General features: G+C 47.6%; 5 protein-coding genes across 5 annotated transcripts; 1 reads left to right on the top strand and 4 right to left on the bottom strand.

Annotated features, from left to right (window-relative positions):
- Position 1: 1 nt before the first annotated feature.
- On the bottom strand, positions 2 to 1,962 carry BT62DRAFT_927408 (Di-copper centre-containing protein). Its single transcript, XM_043185237.1, has 10 exons — positions 1,492 to 1,962; positions 1,349 to 1,442; positions 1,264 to 1,298; positions 1,079 to 1,196; positions 697 to 1,022; positions 611 to 645; positions 491 to 561; positions 413 to 438; positions 218 to 355; positions 2 to 168 (listed from the first exon to the last, which is right to left on the bottom strand). The coding sequence occupies exons 1-10, from the start codon at positions 1,675 to 1,677 to the stop codon at positions 67 to 69; spliced, it is 1,131 nt and encodes a 376-aa protein (XP_043045172.1). The 5' UTR covers positions 1,678 to 1,962; the 3' UTR covers positions 2 to 66.
- A 1,662-nt stretch (positions 1,963 to 3,624) lies between these two features.
- Positions 3,625 to 6,390, bottom strand: BT62DRAFT_961674 (WD40 repeat-like protein). Its single transcript, XM_043188601.1, has 7 exons — positions 5,652 to 6,390; positions 5,152 to 5,593; positions 4,710 to 5,102; positions 4,443 to 4,662; positions 4,208 to 4,394; positions 4,071 to 4,149; positions 3,625 to 4,008 (listed from the first exon to the last, which is right to left on the bottom strand). Exons 1-7 carry the CDS (start codon positions 6,247 to 6,249, stop codon positions 3,936 to 3,938), a joined length of 1,992 nt encoding a protein of 663 aa, XP_043045171.1. The 5' UTR covers positions 6,250 to 6,390; the 3' UTR covers positions 3,625 to 3,935.
- A 2,226-nt stretch (positions 6,391 to 8,616) lies between these two features.
- Positions 8,617 to 9,956, bottom strand: BT62DRAFT_883697 (NAD(P)-binding protein; the record flags this gene model as incomplete). Its single annotated transcript, XM_043182765.1, has 9 exons — positions 8,617 to 8,733; positions 8,784 to 8,864; positions 8,917 to 9,045; positions 9,106 to 9,275; positions 9,321 to 9,427; positions 9,480 to 9,515; positions 9,567 to 9,733; positions 9,790 to 9,812; positions 9,863 to 9,956. 9 exons carry the CDS (start codon positions 9,954 to 9,956, stop codon positions 8,617 to 8,619), a joined length of 924 nt encoding a protein of 307 aa, XP_043045170.1.
- A 1,341-nt stretch (positions 9,957 to 11,297) lies between these two features.
- Positions 11,298 to 12,753, top strand: BT62DRAFT_927402 (aldolase). The gene is made up of 4 exons (XM_043185236.1): positions 11,298 to 11,728; positions 11,780 to 12,247; positions 12,297 to 12,302; positions 12,355 to 12,753. Exons 1-4 carry the CDS (start codon positions 11,510 to 11,512, stop codon positions 12,670 to 12,672), a joined length of 1,011 nt encoding a protein of 336 aa, XP_043045169.1. The 5' UTR covers positions 11,298 to 11,509; the 3' UTR covers positions 12,673 to 12,753.
- A 74-nt stretch (positions 12,754 to 12,827) lies between these two features.
- Positions 12,828 to 13,981, bottom strand: BT62DRAFT_441013 (uncharacterized protein). The gene is made up of 2 exons (XM_043180895.1): positions 13,910 to 13,981; positions 12,828 to 13,860 (listed from the first exon to the last, which is right to left on the bottom strand). Exon 2 carries the CDS (start codon positions 13,850 to 13,852, stop codon positions 12,983 to 12,985), a length of 870 nt encoding a protein of 289 aa, XP_043045168.1. The 5' UTR covers positions 13,853 to 13,860; positions 13,910 to 13,981; the 3' UTR covers positions 12,828 to 12,982.
- Between the last annotated feature and the right edge of the window lie 50 nt (positions 13,982 to 14,031).

Here is a 14,031-nt window from a genome sequence, read left to right as displayed (position 1 = left end):
TGGCAATAAGTGGGACCACGAATATTATAAAAGTATATCTGATAGATGAACAAATATTGGATAAGACTACTCTGCATATACGTAGCAGAGAGGACCATCTGTAGTACTCAAATAATCCTCAATAACCCAGTCGTCGAACATGCCTTCACCGGTGACGACAGATTGGGGCTGTTTGCAATCAACAAGCCATTCTTAGATGGAAATTTAGCAGGCTTACCGTGAGGAAAGGGGGACCTCCATTTGGATTCTCCAAATACATGGTACGGTTCTGAACAAGTTGGACAGAACCACCCGCGTAAGCGTTCTTGTTGACAGGACTTTTGTTCTGCCAATCATACCAGACTTTGTCAACAGTCTAGGAATAGAAATGTGCGTCATATGTCGGCAAACAATGGTCAAGGTTGGCACTTACGGTATGATGGAGGAAAAACAACGGGTCTACGTAGAATTTTAATACGAGACCGACGAATACAGAAAATCAGGACTATACCATTTGGAGACCAGAGCGGTCCCGGTGCACATGTCGAAGGTGCGGTTGCAGGGCAATTACCAGCCATATCCCTGTTAATAGGCTCAGTGATGATGATAACGTCAACCAAGATGCACTTACCCTCCCGTCATTTCATGGACGCTGGCATGAGCAGCCTTCCAAAAATACTTAGTGAGGAAACCATTTGGAGAGAAAGTTCCCCCTACCTCCCAATCTTCGAATGAAAACTGGAATCCTACGTAATTTCCCTCATTGCCGTTAACGAGCTGCTGGATCTTGTCGGCAGTGAAAGATACGTTCGCCATCTGACTGGGATCTAAAATTACATCCATGCCGGCAAATTGGTTGGACTCCCAAGGCCGCAATGTATAATTTCGTCGCAGACCGTGTGGGACAGGATAGGCAAGTTCAAAATCATATGAGAAGCCGCCATCATGGACAAGATAATCGTCTTCAGGCTGTCCCCACCCTCCGAGGCCGCTATTGAGATCGGGCTCAGCGAAAATAGTCGCTCCTTGGAAGTCTGCCGCGTCTACGAGGGGTATCAGATGAGATGGGGGAGGAAACGTCGCAGAAAAGATGCCTTACCGCGCGTCCAGTCCCAATACGGCATGGTCCCAGAGAAGCCGCACTTCTTCCTGAGCTCCGTCTCCACTACATGCACGAACCATCGATGCCAAGGCAAGAAGAGACCAGTGAAATGGATCTGTCACGTAGGGATTATGAGTCAGATTCGGATTAAGTTGCAATACCGAAAGACGCATTCGCCTTACCTTGAAGTTCATGTCCATGTGGATGTAAGAGATGTCTTCAGGCAATAAGTTGATTTACGAGTGATTTAATTGAAAAGACGCGTACCGTCCCAGTACGAACTGGTGTCGTTAACAGGAGGTATATCGTCAGGTTTGACCGTGGGGCTCAACTTTGGATCGTGAGGCATGTGAGCCAAGCACTAAAAAATGGTATTAGGTCAGTCCTTGCATGTACTCACAGGATCTCACCTTGATTGAGGAAATGAAGTCCGCCTTTTCGTCGTCAGTAAGAGAACGCCATTCCTTCCTGATGGAGGGATTGAGACATTTTGTACCGTTTCCTTGACTATGGTCACTGGCACTGTCTTGCCCACTATCGTCTGCAGATACAAGCGTGGCGAGAAAGAAAAGACTGCCCAGGAAAGAAAGCTTCATGATGCTGGAGTTTTGGGATACTCAGTTCTCACAAGTTTTATATGCGAACGTACATCGGTCATGAGGGTTGGTATGTCGATATCCACGTCAAAATCCTTGACTATGTGTGGCACAGGAAGACCCCTTAAGACAGCCACTCCAAAATCCCTGTAAATGACTGTTCCCGCATTAGACGAAACCTCGGGAAATTCTCACGTCCATGTCCATACAAACCCAATTTTAATCTCCCTGTCTTGTAAGTAATTGTGACGTCGTTGAGGCATATGTAATGCAATCACTTCGGGCACACCATGAGCGAATAACGCCTGTGATAGAAGCCAACAGGCCGCTGAAAAAGTATTGGCATGTCTGCCAGTACAACCACCGCTGGGAGGAACAATCAGTGCGGATCTTTCCAGGAAATAAAAGACGATACTTACTCAAGCAGTTCGTTAAGGATACACTCTCCTGCCAATCATTCAGAAACGATAACGGTGTCAAGTGGTAAGATCTATGAAGCCGGAGCAGTAGTATTACCTAACAAGCCTGTTTGCACCCCGAGATCCTTGATCATCTGTCGGTTTGCTGTCCAGCTAACTTTAGCTATTAGAATATTAGTGAAACACGAACGAGGGCTGTAAAGATTCGTAAAGTGACCATCTTGTCCCAAATAGTCCTCCGAGGTAAAAGGTACCTGGCGGACAACAATCAGAGGTCTGCAGCGAAAATAGCGCTACCATTCCTGATGCATGCGTCAGAGACTTAAAGAGAAGTTTCCCCTGTTTTGTTGTTCATAGCTCGTGGAAAATTTCCAGGCACATCCGGGGAGCTTTACGTTGTTAACATAAGGTCGCTGCCGAGACGATGATGCAAGCAAAGAAGCATTCCTCGACCGACTACCGGGTTCGTATACGATGTTTCCGGCAAAAGTACCCCCACTGACATGTTGGCATGGCTAGACAAACACGAGTACCGATAACGGGACAGAACGCTAAATTCAAACCGGGTCCATACGTCGGACCAACCAATCAAATAAGTGAAATATGGAATCAGTAGGCCTTGCACTGAACCGCAAGGCTTGTCCTTTGCAACGCGCTGTCAATGCTTGTTTCCGATTTCTCCCGTGGAAAATCCAGCGAGTACCTCAGGTAATGCAAAGGTTCTCGACGCAGATACGAAGGATCTCGTCCTGGATGAAATGCCTCTGGAACAGAAAACTGGGGACCAAGTCGTGGCAATCGTGACGTGAAGAAGGAAAGATACGGACCGGCCCCAGTCGCACCCCACACGAATTCACACAGCCCCTATTTCTGTTCTTTAATATCATTCAAATACCCTCTATCTTCCCTCTAATCGCTTTGTTTACCCTGTACCTTCAATGGCTACCACTATCGCGACAATTATTCCCCAAAAACCTCAGCCCGACCCTCTGAATGAAAATATGGTTTGTGCGAGTGTCGTGTGACCGTACCATTAAATGCTGAACGTTAAACCTTTGATAGAACACTCACGTTGACGACCAGCTGCAGGCAGTCAGCGTAGGATTGCATCACCTTATCCAAGTAGCCAGCGACTGCTCTATCTCCCTCGATGATATCCAACTCACGTCAGTCCATCCTTCCATTGAATACTCGTTCTGTCAGCTGAACAACCCGACATGATAGACTATCCCTGCAGCCCATGCGCCTGACAAATGCAACGAGCAGTCCTGATACACCTCTTTCATACCCAGAAGGCTATGCTGCCGGTGGGCCACTTCCCGTTACAAAACGGGAGGCTTTTGCTCTAACTGGTTAGCGCTTTCGACTCGCGTTACCCGAGTTGTATGAATTGAATCGTTGTTTAGGCGCTCAATGTGCGGAGGCGTCTAAGGCTCTCGGCTTGAAGGACATTCCATCCAATGAACGAGGTCAAGTTACCCAATTCCTGGCATACATGGGTTTGTTTGGGGTATGAATCTTTGATGTAGCTCTGTACCTGGATTAATAGTCTCGATCGTGGTCTCCGTTACGGCGTTCCATCTTCCGCTCTCCAATATTGAACACAAGACTCCAAGTACCCCAGAAATGCTCCGTGCCAAAAAGAGTCCGCTGGAACCTGTAGCAACCCACTCGTAAGATCCAAAAAGAAAAATGCTTATGTTCCTATTATGAGTTACAAGATATATATACAGGGTATACAACAGTTAGCGGGTTTCCGAAATAGCTCCGAGATAAAATGACGATAGAACAAGCGATATACCTGTTGTACAAAATGAATAATTTAAACTGTCTTCAGACTTACATAAATAACTCGGCACCATCCAGGCCGTCTGAGAAATCCAAAACAACAATTCGTTGATCATGGGAGGTACTGTCCGGAGATGCATTAGACCCACAATGAACAGCCGATTCCTACACGAACCGGAAACACACCTAACGATTCTCGATACATCAAACTTGACATCGAATATATGACTTGTATGACTATGTTTAAAATCTCGCAACATTTTGCCTGTCGGAGGACCAGCTCTTCGTGATAAGTTATGTCGCAACGAAAGCGGGGTACGTACCAGTGCCCACATCCCACACTCTCACGCTCTTATCATAACTTGCACTCACTAATCTCCTGCTCCGAGGATCAAAGGCCAGAGCTCTGACAAGAGCATCATGCCCAACCAAGGTGGTCAAGCATTCCCCAGTTGTGGCAGACCAAACCTTGATCTTGCAGTCATTGGACCCAGATATTATGAGATCGTCCTACTAAACTGTCAGGGGATTGTAGACGAAGTGGCGATATAGCCCAACCTTGAACTCGATACAAGCCAATCCACGGTCGTGTCCCTCCAAGGTCCTCAGTCGTTCTCCTCTTGCTATATCCCACAAGATCATCTTTCCATCGCCACTAGCACTGACCAGCTTGCCGCCCTCGAGGCATACAGCATTAACAGGACCCTCATGACCACGAAGAGTTCGATACAATTCCAGCGTGTCACGGTGCCACACACGAATGACAGTGTCCTTTGAGCTGCGAGAGCATCAATGATTGTGTGACATAAAGCGAAACCAACATACCAGCTGACAATCCAGTTACCATCGACTCTCAAGTCCAAAACACCGCCACCATGACCTCTCAACACAGCCTTACTACGTGCTTGAACCTCAATGTCTTCATCGGCGTCGTCAACATGAGGTGAATGACTTGTTTTCATGGTCCAAACGTCCCAAACACACACGGTACAGTCACTGGAGCCCGAGTACAGCACCCCATTCCGACCTGCATTCTCCCAGAAGAACTTCAAACACAGAACGCTCCCTCGGTGACCGTCGGCATCGCCGGTGTTACCACCAAATGTCCCTAAGCATCTTCCCGTCTTTAACGACCACATCTTGATGGTGCGGTCGCGAGACCCGGTAATGATATGTTGTTGTCCCGACGCTGTACGGCACAACTCAAGGCAATAGACGCTAAAGATATTAAAGATAAGTATGGAGGCTACAACAAAACATCACACACCTGTCACTATGACCGGTCAATTTCATGATTTTGGGTTGCCAGGGTAGGTGATTAGGAAGATTCGGGTGCGATACAGCACCCCAGCGGCGTTCAAGTTCTAGGCGCTCTTGATACAGATAACGATAATTGAGGGCACCCGACGCCATGCGCGTTCTCGGTGTACGATAGTTGGCGTGTTGTAAGGTCGTCCCTTCGAAGAGCTTGTCAGGACATTCCAGAATACCCCAGCGTGAGGTGAAGAATGCACGCCAAACGCTGTTGTCCTTGGCGAGGCGCCGCCACGTCTGTGAGACTGCTAAACATGTGATGATCGCGTGTAATCCAGCCTCATGTGACGGGTAGTGATCTTGCAGTGACACCGATGATGGTGGACGAGAAGGGATCAATGCAAGCATTGACAGAACTTGCAGAGAAAGTTCAGGCGGAAGCAGTGAGAGAATATCTGATGTTCATAGCATATCAGAAAGTACCGTCTTTGGATTTTTCGGAAGGACACACACCAATTCCAGTCACTACCCTAGCTCTACAGGCATTTATGGCTCCCCAGGGATAATCGACGGCGATGAAGCAGGCCTCGTCATCCACATCGATGAGTTCTCCTTCGTCACCATCTAACGGCGGCAAGTCCAAGAAATTGATAGACTCATTGTAGTAGTCTTGATCACGATACATCCTTTTCACTTTGAGATGACCAAAAGATGTTGTTGAATAGGAAGCAAACCTAGGGTGACGGCCGCTCAAAGCGGGCCGGGAAGGAGATAAGATGGTCCTCGTCGGCGATGCAATGAGAACGTCCCACAGACGCGGAAGCAAGGACTTGAGTGAGCCGTTCGATGACGAATTGTCTGAACTCGAGATGAATGGAGATGAGGACGAAAAATGAAGGTGGCTGGTAAGTGCAGGCGTTGAGTGGATAGCACGACGCCCGAAGGATCCTATGCTCTTATACGGGGACCTGCCATACTCCCAATAATGATGGTCGCTATCGCAGGATGCCTCATCTTCTCCAATGAAGGAGAACCCGGAGGTACTGGGAGAGGGTGACGAGGGCCTGGGGTGGTATACCGATGCTCGCCACGGCGTAGATGGGGTGGTCATCGAGTTGGACGTCGACCAATGGACGATAAGATAGCAGAGAAGACTTACTCTAGATGAAATAACTGTGTTCGAAACGTCGAGTCGACGTTGTAGACGGTAGTGGGAATGGGAGAACCACAGCGACCACAGGACAACGGTGGTGGCGGTCTTGTCCCGTGATTGGGCCAAATAGTGACGTAGCAACATGCAAACAACACCGACGCGTCCTTGGGCCGTACTTGTCCTTTACTTCCATCTACCACCATGCTAGGGACAGCTGAAGTCGCGTAACGTGGCGTTTTATTTTCTCGTATACAGAATGCCGTACTCACTGGATAGACTGAGTGGCAGACACGGCCCTATATTTATCGGCAAGTTGATGTTCAACGTCCTTTACGGAATTATGATCGCTCAGGTGTGCCTGTATTTTGCGGCATACAAGCAGTGAGTCGCCCTTCAGAAATTTAAGTCTAACCTGTTTTCTTATCTTTCTCAGAGACAGCCTTGTCATCAAGCTATTCGTGACGCTAATATACTACTTCAACCAAGGTCCTTCTTTTGCTATGCGATACCGTAAACACCCTTTTCGACTTTGTATATTATCCATTTCTGTACGTGGTACATGTTTCTAATCCCTATAAGATATCGACGACGTACTTCAGCAAAAGCCGCCTACTTGACCAAGGCTACATGCGGTACGATCCGGCCTCTTTTCGGAGCTGCCATTTATCCGAAATCTTCCAGCATTTTCTACAGGTACGATACTTGTCGCTGAGAACTTGTTATCAATTTCTAACTTCTCTGTTCCCAGATCCCGTGATGACGGTACGTTTGGAACTTCACCTTGTCTCGACTTTTTCAATGCTTACAAATATGGAGTGCATCATTGCCGGTCTCGTTCAACTTTTCTTTGCGTGGAGGATTTTGATCTTGACTTCCAATATTTGTCTATGTGGTATTGTTGTGACTCTCGCTTTTCTTAGGAACTGGTAAGTTAGCCGTTTCATCTCCCGTCATTTGCTATTCTAACTTCAGTATGATAGCTGGCGGAATGGCCACTGCTGTAGAATGCGGAATCACTCCTCAGTTTGTACAGTTTCAGAGATTCAAAGATAATCGCATCACGTTTCAGCATCTCACGAGAGTAACAGCCGATGCAACTATAGGATGTTGTCATCATCTGGCTAGCGTCTGAGTGCCTGTGTGACCTTGTTATCACATTTCTTCTTGTTTGCCATCTGTCTGTATTTTCCAAAATCTTGATGTTTCGTCCGCTCACAGTCGTGACAAGGTAAGCATCCTTTGTTCGCGCGCGTCGACATAAACGCATATGTTGAATAGCGAGGACACAAAACCGGATTTAAGCATTCAGACGGCCCCATCAATAAGATCATTCGGGATGGGCATACCCTTTGATTACTTTGACCTGTCTGGTAACCTATGCAGTCACCGTACAAAAAGGATCGATCACGTCTGTTTGCGTGCTAATCGACTTGGTAACATATTTGTCATTCGTAACGTTCATTCTCCTTGTAATCTATTATGCTTGACCCCGTGTTCTTCAGCCGACAGAAATGTGAGCATTCAACTGCTTCGTGTACCTTGCTTGCAAATCGTGTTTGAATAGTCACCTCATCTTCAACTTCCCTCTTTCCAAACTTTACACAGACTCTCTCATGGGCAGTCTCAACTCGCGGGAGTCACGCCAGGAAACAGCATCGGCACCAAATGCATACTCCGCCGGCACTACTGCACACAAACGTACTGTATGTTCATCTTCCTTCAGTCATTGAACGCGTGCTAACAGAACGGTACCAATTTTCCTTTACTCGGGCCTCACAAGAAGATGACAGTGAAGTCACTCTCAATTCGCGCCGGTTCTTGGATGTCAGGATTCGTTCTGGAGGCGACCTCAGTTCATGTATTTCCGTTGAGATACTTCCGCGAGACTCAGGCTCTACTATGGTTAGAAACGCTGGCGTCTCTGGCTCTGGCTCTGGAACCACAGCCGATTTTGGTCTATGCAATCCGGTTTGATCGTGATCTTTTAGACGTTCTATCGCCTTGTCTCTGTGCTCAAGCGTTCAAGGCCATACTTCTTATAGCGTAGTTACAAGAGCACGTGTGCGAGGTCTCAGAACTCAGTCCGTATCCCTGAATGTACGTTCTATTGTATACTTCCGATTCTTCGCACTCCAGGATTCATCGGTTATAAGGTGGTCGTGGTCGTGAGACATGCGGATATACTTGATTGGGTCTTTCGCGTTAGGACTTTGCCACATCACTTTTGGGATTCAGCACCTGCAAAAAGGCCAAGGAAAACGGGCCCGCGATTGCTCAAGTGGGCTAGGTGGCTGGTCGTACTGACGCACGCTTCTTCAGGCACAATTATTTAAAATAATCTGCTTCTAAACACAGCGTTAAATATTCCCAGAGTTTCAGACCAAGTTCGGGATCCTGAGTACCTTTGCTAGCTACCCCAACTCGAGCCCATGGAATGAGATACTCACGTCGTAATTAGATTCAACGAAGAAGGAAAAAGTCGTAGCGCGCACCTTGCCGTTTAATTCAGTTCCCTCGGCAGAGGTGCCGGCCCACAGTATCGTTAGTGCGCTCATGTCGGCTGGATATTGGCCCTAAGAAGAGAATCGACATGCATACGATAAAGGAGAAAGTGGAAATACTTACATGCGTAGCAGCAACGGCAGGTAGGACGTTGCGATGGAAGTTTGTCTTGATGCACCCAGGGTGCAGGGTGGTCGTGATGATCCCTTGAGAACCATACCGCCGTGCGAGCTCACTGGAGACTATCATTCCCTAGGTTTGATTGGACCCGTAAGCCTACTTTCTGAATACAAATACGACATAAGGGCCTACGTATTTGCTTTGAGCATATAACATGTCGGTATATATCTTCTGCCGCTTTGGGCCGTCTTTAAAGGTAGCGAAATCAAGGCCGCGCAGAACATGGGTGATGGACGATGTATTGACAATGCGGACCTTTTCTCTGGCGTTGTCTTGGCGGTGGATAATAGGAGGGAAAGAAGCTTGATCAAGAAGAAGGGACCTTGAGGGGGGGGGGGTGTAAGTACTTCGTTGCACCGTGAAATGGAGGCAACTAGTACCGATAACGTGTGTAGCAAATTGGAGATCATAGTCTTGGGCACTTACTTCCGTTACAGGGGGTGCAAGCAAGCCGCTGAAGATTCATTTCGGCGACTTATGATGGTATCATAGGCGATTCAACGAACGCGTTGTTGTAGAGGATATGAAGGTGGGTCTCATGACTGAAACTGAATTATGGTGTGAAGCTCAGCCGCGGAAGAGGGAATGTTTACCTTGTGAACTGCTCAGCTGCAGCTTTGACAGAATTGAGATCTGCCAAGTGTACTTTCAAAGAATGTGCTTCTTTCCTCGTTGTCGAGCGGAAGTCATCGATAGCCATCCGAGCCTTTGCCGCATCACGCGCTCCAATGTACACTTTGGCGTTATGTTCTAATAATGCCTGAATAGAGGGTGCCAATCTAACGATGCGTCGTGTTAGAGATCTATCCAATGTACCTTTGCAGTTTCTTTGTCTATTCCTGCGCGGAAATTCTGGAATAAACCAAGGCCTAAGGAATGATCATCAAACCTGAAGCTCCGCCTGTCACCAACATCACCTTGTCCGTCAAGTCCGGCTTCGGTATCTTGAATTCTGTATACAATGAAAAAAGTCGTGAGAACATGATGGTATGAAGGAGTCGAGTTCAGCCGGGAGGCTACATCATCAGCGATCGCGGCTGCCCCACAGTTGAGGATGGCACATCGAATGGTTTTAGCTGGATAACTTGGTGTTAGGCTGTTCAAATTCGGACCATACGATCGGACAAAGAGGGTGGCGATGCCGAAGAATGATCTTGTTTGGCTGACCGGACATGTACTTCACACCACGTAGATCCACAGCTAATAGTGAACAGCAAACTAAGGCTTACTCAAACCTCCAAGGAAACGAGGTTGCGTCTCATGGCACAGCCGGTCTGCCATTGCGATATTCGGATGTCGAAATCCCAGTCGCATGTAGTATGATGAAACATGAATAGATACTATATGGGCTTTCCGAAAGCCATGAGCCCGGTTAAATCCTTTCGTTGTAGTAGCCTCGGTCAATTCGCTTCGAGCTATGAGGCAAATCAAGGATGTTAATTTTGCTGCGGCACTTGCCTTTCGATGGATTAGCTTTTTAATGATCATACTATCTACTTATAGGATATTCTCTGTGGAGACAGACAATGGCCGTGAAATTGTTTGGAGTAGGAACCGTGCTACGTCGCCTACGCCGATGCGCAGTGAAATCTGAATGGTAATTTAATGGTATCAGTGTCCTTTTCGAACCTCCTTTCGACTATAATTTACTCTCAACCCACGTCTTACCAGTTCGGGTAGTGCTTTAATTATGTCGTAAGAGGACCGCATCCACAACAGGAATGCCCCGAGGCCGTTTTCAACTGGGCCTTAGCTGCATCAAGTGCTTACCTAGATTAGGCCGTTCACAGTGTCGACGGGGATAACAAACGGATTCTCAGGGTCATCCATACCACTTCATGTTCAAAGGCTGTCAAACCGTTCCGGAGTTACTAGTGGAATCACATCAGCTGAGGCTTTTCTTTCGGAATTGAGCATCGTTTTCTCTGCACGCTCGGGTCATCGATTGGATCGAGGTGCCGTGATTCAGGATGTCGCGTCCATGCATGTTGAAATCACACACACACAGTCTCGGTGTTAGTACACAGATTTCTACTCTCCAACGATTATTGGATGGAAAGGGTGGGGCCTTCTGTCTGATCAAACCACTCAGGTACATATGCTCAAATTACCGGTACTGAGCACAAGATATACAAAGCGACAGATATAGTGCGCGACGCAGGGGGTCATTCACCGTGACGAGAATGATAGAAGCAGTTAGTTCAATTCTCCGGGTAAGGTCTGGCACTTGCCTGGTTTGTCATTTACTGGGCATCACTGTTGGTGTACCTCACACGCAACGAGAAAAATGTACTTACTAGGTTTGATGTTCGATGGGTAAGCGTGTTTCCTCTTTGTATGCTTTCAGTGCATATGCTTGTTAGAAGGCACGATCAGCGTTCATTGAAGGAAAAAAAGTCATCGATATCGGCAGTCTTGCCCCGAAAGAGTACCCGAATAAGCCCGATCGGAAGTATCGGCAAGGCTTACCCTTTTCCCCGCACCAGTGGGGGTGTGGGGAAACAATTGAGAGCGAAATTCTTGTATCTCAACACAAATGTTTCGTACCATATCTCGACGTTCACTTGGCAGGCGACACTATGCGACGGTTCGCGATATCGTCAACATCGTTGAGGTCGGACCAAGGGACGGATTGCAGAACGAGAAGGGTGTCATTCCTGTCGATGTCAAGGTCGAGCTCATTGACCGTCTCGCCGATGCTGGGATGCAGACCATAGAGGCTGGAAGCTTCGTCAGTCCGAAATGGGTCCCTCAGGTGTGCCTTATTCATCTCTATGTGGCCTGAAAACTGTATATCTGTTACTAGATGGCAGGTACTTCAGACGTTATCAGCCAAATGAAACGGATCGCTGGCGTTCACTACCCCGTATTGGTGCCCAACCAAAAGGGACTGGATAACCTAACCAATTTGCTCAAGGAGCATCCGATTTCACCGCCGTTGACAGACGAGATATCCATTTTCACAGCCGCAACAGACGCTTTCACCCGTGCCAACCTCAATACTACTACGAAGGAATCACTCGAGCGTCTGGCACCAGTGGCTCGGTCAGCGCTGGATCATGGATTGCGGGTTCGTGGCTACGTTAGCGTAGTTATTGCATGCCCGTATTCAGGTCTCGTGGACTATGTGCGCGTCCGTGAAGTGGCGAAGGAACTGGTGGAAATGGGCTGCTATGAAGTCAGTCTTGGGGACACGGTTGGTATGGGTACACCTACCCAGGTTGCAGAGATGCTCGAGGAAGTAAAGAAAACCATTCCTGTAGAACAGTTGGCCGTTAGTGAGCGCTGTTCTTTCCGTTATTTATCTCTGACGCTTTATGTAGGGACATGTAAGACGGTGATAGTCTCGTTCTCATCAGGACGCTGACGGTTTTCTGGCAGTTTCATGATACATATGGCACTGCAATCGCCAACGTCTTCACCGCACTTTCTCATGGCGTTCGAACTATCGATTCTTCCGTTGGCGGTCTCGGTGGTTGCCCGTACTCTCCCGGAGCGACAGGTAATGTTGCTACTGAGGACGTACTATATGCTTTACAGACATCTCCGTATTCGGTCGCCGGCAATCCAGATTTGGATGAAATTGTCAACATCGGTTGGTGGATCAGCGAAAAACTGGGAAGGGAGTGTGTCAGTCGAGCAGGAAGAGCGATTCGTTCAAAGAGAGATAGAGCCGAAAAGGAGAGGCCTAAATTGTAGTGGGATTTATGTATCAAATAGGATTGTATATTATCGTAGGAAACATGGACTTGGATCAAACTGTGTACAAGTGAAAACATGAAAATTAAACGCTATTGCGCAAGGAAGCCTATTACCCTCCCCCAGTACCTTTTGCGCCAGGTTCACGGAACGGAGAGATAGAACCTGTTCAATGCATATATTGATGTCGAGCTGAGTCTTGTATATTTAAAATATGTACTGATCGTTTAATTTCTAAAAATGTCATGAAGCGGCACGAATACTCCTCTTTCAAGCCAAAAAGCCGTCTCTTCTCCTCTTAGCCAGAGAATCAAGGATCAGCATTTTCCTTGCGCGTTTCCTGGCAGTTGGGGGGGAAAGCGCTCGCAGGAGACCCAAACAAAGAGCTGCTGGCAGGGATTAGGGAGTTGTCCATCGCATCATCGACACTATTCCTTCGCTTCCCTTCATTCGGAAACGCGTGTAATCGACTGTCTTGTATGGCTCTGTTCGTAATACCAAGGCTAGTCTGACGTGTAGAGGTAGAAGCTGTGGCTGTGGACGAGGATGTTGTGGTGGATCGACCGCGGCATGTACGACAAGCTCCTACGATGTCATGAACAACTCTACGCGACACAAAGGCGTAAATGGCGTTGATGAATGTAAATGTTTGCTCTGCACCGCAATGGTCATTCTTGACGTGGTGACACATGAAGATAGCGTAAAGTTGACTCCATGAAGCGACAAGCTTCTCCTGGTAACGCAGAACCATAATTGGTAGCTCCTTCGTGGATTTGCGGTGGCTAGGAATGATGCGAATCGCCATATCATGGTCAATATTATTAGGCGAGGCGGACTCCAAGTCGAAATCACGGAAGACCTCTGTGTGAAACTTGCGATCCCAGAGAGGCACGCATTCCTTGGTCGTGTTGAGATAGAACAGAACGCGTCTTTCAACGAAGAAAGGAGTCGCCGGAGTGCAGGGTATTTTATCTCCGAGAAGGCTAGCCTCGCGTTCCAGCTTGCCTTGTATTTGCTTGAAGGTGTTGAGACTTAGAAAAGAGCGATCTTCGAGCAACGGCGGTGAGTTAGGCAATATCGTAAATGACTGTAATATAGAAATGGAAGGATAGAGAGGTATCTTTCGCTTGGCTAGATGAGAACGTCGGGTGCGACTAGTAGATTTGTTCGTATTCGACATCGTGGAATCTGGAACCGCCCGTAAGAAGATGATTGATGTTGTTATGAAAAAACGTACAACACCGAGAGTAGAAATCTGTCCTTCTGGAACCGAAGGGACAGAGAGTAGATAGAAGGAGGGAGAGGAAGGGATTTGTGGAGCTAAGAATAGATCTCAACCAATTGCCTCGATCGTCACGT

Source organism: Guyanagaster necrorhizus (assembly GCF_019112545.1).
Source record: "Guyanagaster necrorhizus MCA 3950 unplaced genomic scaffold BT62scaffold_3, whole genome shotgun sequence".
Classification (NCBI taxonomy): domain Eukaryota; kingdom Fungi; phylum Basidiomycota; class Agaricomycetes; order Agaricales; family Physalacriaceae; genus Guyanagaster; species Guyanagaster necrorhizus.
Note: the sequence above shows the minus strand (reverse complement) of the source record. Positions and strands in the feature narration are given on the sequence as shown.